Below are 3,266 nucleotides of genomic sequence, written 5' to 3'. Positions count from 1 at the left end.
TAACACATCTTCCTCATATGGAAGAAAACCTTGGGTGAATATTTAACAACCTTCATAGATTTCGTTCTCAATAAAAGTCAATAAAGTCAATGGAAGTAGTAAGAATAGCAGTAAGACTACTTATCTTGAAAAAGTAGGGATTAGTCTTCTTGAAAATACAGTATAGTAAATATGTTCTTTATTCAGAGGCATGGTAAAAGAACAGCCAGTCAGCTTTGGATATGAGCATTCTCTACAACCTTAAAGCTTGTTTTGATGATCATAACCTTATTCCAAAACCACCATGTTTAATAAAAATTACTTTCAGAACTTGAAGAATATTTTATTATGGAATACAAAAATACTATCTATGTAAAAACAATAAGTTAATTTATTTACAATACTTTACACTATCCTGCTCTGGGGCTTCCTTTGCACTGGATTTCTTGTCATTATTTTACACACCTTTATAATTTTAATTATAACTTTGCACAAAGCATTTCCAAAAGCATGTCATCCATGTTCACTGCACCAATGATGGGCCTGAAGAATAATTCAGCAACCACATTAGCATTAATAGACCTTAACAAGGAGAGAACAACATTCAGCTTGGCAAATCTGGCTTCATCACCTCTGTGAATGAGTCTGACATGTTCATTTAGAGCTTGTTGTGCTTCCCTCTGCAATCCTTCAATGTACTGTGTACACTGCAGTCCAGGCAGATCTGAAAAGAAAAATAAATTATTTTGTTTACATATTTTTGTTTATAAAACAACATTTTCTTACAGAACAACTAACAGCTCACAGACCGTAATTATCACTCAAGGAAAGAAGCAAATTAAATGGCTGTAGGACTTCTTGTATGCAAAGTCAACATGCCAAATTTTATTGGGCGGGCCAAATTCTTATCATATTGGTGTTCTGGATATTGAATACTCTTCTTCACAAACATGAAACATGATGTTTGTCAACACTCAATTAAGTGTTAAACAAATCAGTTGATAAAAAACTTGATTGAAGAATGCTCTTCAAAACACCATTACAGTTTTTAATGGTGAGGAAGACAACCAAAATAACTTTTTCAGTTTTTCACTTCTATAGAAATGCATTGTTTACATTTAAGGCTTCCTTTGACAACTGTTTCTACTCCAGTTTATAAGTGGTAAGAAGTACTGACTCCAACATGCGACAAGCGGTTTCCCAATTAACCACAACGAGGATACTGAAAAATGGAAGGTGAAGAATTAAGGCTATATGTGACCACAGAATCATTTTGGATGGAAAAGACCTCCAAGGTCAGTGAGTCCAACCATTAACCTAACCCTGCCAGGTCCACTACTAAACCACGTTCCTGAGCAACATATCTGCACATTTTTGAACACTTTCAGGGATGGTGATTCAACCACTTCCCCGGGCAGCCTGTCCCAATGCTTGACCAACCTTTCAGAGAATAATTTTTTCATACCAGAATAATGCCTCTATCGCTTTGCACTAGACCAGCTTCCAAATCTGACTTGTGTAACATAAGCTTCACCTTGACTATTGTAACCTTTTCTCTCTTATCTGTGTAAAAAGCAAAGCTACACAAGCAGGATGATAAATACAAAGTATCACTACAGGAACCTAACCATCAATAAGTAGCAGTTTGGCAGTGGAGGCGCCAGCCGAGCCCTGTCCCACTTTCACAGGGTACTGCCACTCTTGGGAAGTGCTATATCCAACCTGCCAGCCGCCTTCCAGTTCATTCACCGCCGAGATAAGTGCCTTGGTAGAGCTGCATCTATTGGAGCCTCCACAAAGAGAGATGGCAAAAATAAGCCCAGATCATAGATGCTATCCCAAAAGCCACAACAGCCCTTTGCTGCTGGAAGTCCTGAGCCTTCCCTCGCTCTCCGGGCACGGCACGGGCAGTGCCGCTAACTCGGGCCGTGCGGGGAAGGTCCCGCCGCTCCCGCTGAGGGAAACGAGCAAGGAGCCACTGCTGACCCCCAGCTTTCCCTAACCGGCTGCAGGGCGCCTGGAATTCGCTTTGTTCGTGGAAAGCATCTGTGGAAAGGGCCAGCCCTCAGGAGCCCACACCGAGCCGCAGCCGGACCCCTTCCCTGCCTGCGGCCGGCGTCTTGAGGAAGGGGCAGAAGGTGAAACCTTGCTCCGCGTCCCTGTCCCGGGGCACCTTTTTCACCCTGAGGAAAGCCCCGGGTCTGCCCCGCTTCCCTGGGGACACAGGGGGCTCTCCCCGCCCTCCTCGCTGCCCCGCCCGGCCACTCACCCGGGTTGAAGAGCACCGTCCCCTTGAGGTAAGCGTACTCCTTGGTGCTGATGTCCAGGCTCCAGCACTTGGCCAGGAAGCCCTTGATAGCCTGGATGTCGGCGGCCGAGGGCAGGTGCGGGCCGTGGTGCTGGCGGCCCGGTGGCGGTGGCGGTGCCCGCGGCGGGGGCTGCTCGCCCTGCTGCCGGGCGGTGAGGATGCGCTGCAGCATGCTGGGCTCCGCGCTCTCCACCGTCTCCAGGTGCACCCGGTCCTGCGCCAGCCCCAGCAGCAGCAGGGGCGCCCAGCAGCTACGGACCAGCAGCAGCTGCTCCTCCAGCGGCAGCTCCTGGAAGCAGGGCACGTTCTGGACGAAGCGCAGCGTCTTCACCAGCACGGCCGAGGCCGCCTTGCAAGCCACCTGCGGGCTCCGCAGGGCCACTCGCCTCCGCGACCCGCAGGGGCAGCCCCGGGGCGCCGGCCCGGCCGGGGGCACGGCCCGCTCCTCGCTGCGGAGGATGCTGTAGAGGATGCTGCTGTGCCGCCGCCGCTCGGCGCAGCAGCGCTCCGCGCACGCCATGGCACCGGGGCCGGGCTGAGCCGCCTGGAGGCTCGGCGGGGCGGTCCCTGCCGCCTGCTCCCGCCGGCAGGCGAGCACCGCTCGCCCTCTGCCCGGCTCCTTAACTTATTTATAGCCGGCGGGGGTGTGTGCGTGTGTCTGTGCGAGCGTGCGGCCGCAGGCGCTGTGCCGCCGCTTCCAAGGGGCAGACACTTTACTGGCTGGAAAAGAGGCGGGGGGGAGGAGGGGAGATGAAAAAAAGCAAACCAAACCCTCCTCCTCCTTCCCTGAGCCAGCGATACCCGGCGGGGGCGGCGGGCGGCCGCCTCTGCCCGCGGGCTGTGGCGTGAGGAGCAGCAAATTTCACCCTCTTTGCCCCGGGATGTCTCTTCCCGGCCCCTCTTTCCGAGTCCCAGCCCGGCTGATGTTGTTATGCCGGGATGCCTCGGGCAGGACAGGGCAGGGCAGCTCCCGCCGCCC

General features: G+C 52.0%; 1 protein-coding gene across 1 annotated transcript; it reads right to left on the bottom strand.

Moving 5' to 3' along the window:
- Positions 1 to 353: 353 nt before the first annotated feature.
- Positions 354 to 2,807, bottom strand: NR0B1 (nuclear receptor subfamily 0 group B member 1). Its single transcript, XM_058829124.1, has 2 exons — positions 2,249 to 2,807; positions 354 to 703 (listed from the first exon to the last, which is right to left on the bottom strand). The coding sequence occupies exons 1-2, from the start codon at positions 2,805 to 2,807 to the stop codon at positions 459 to 461; spliced, it is 804 nt and encodes a 267-aa protein (XP_058685107.1). The 3' UTR covers positions 354 to 458.
- Between the last annotated feature and the right edge of the window lie 459 nt (positions 2,808 to 3,266).

This window comes from Poecile atricapillus, chromosome 1 (genome assembly GCF_030490865.1).
Source record: "Poecile atricapillus isolate bPoeAtr1 chromosome 1, bPoeAtr1.hap1, whole genome shotgun sequence".
NCBI lineage: Eukaryota > Metazoa > Chordata > Aves > Passeriformes > Paridae > Poecile > Poecile atricapillus.
Note: the sequence above shows the minus strand (reverse complement) of the source record. Positions and strands in the feature narration are given on the sequence as shown.

Coding starts and splice junctions, on each gene's coding strand:
- NR0B1 (XM_058829124.1), bottom strand. CDS start 2,807: ATGGCGTGCGCGGAGCGCTGCTGCGCCGAGCGGCGGCGGCACAGCAGC. Junction 704..2,248: donor GACGGTGCTCTTCAACCCGG/GTGAGTGGCCGG, acceptor TTTTCTTTTCAG/ATCTGCCTGGACTGCAGTGT.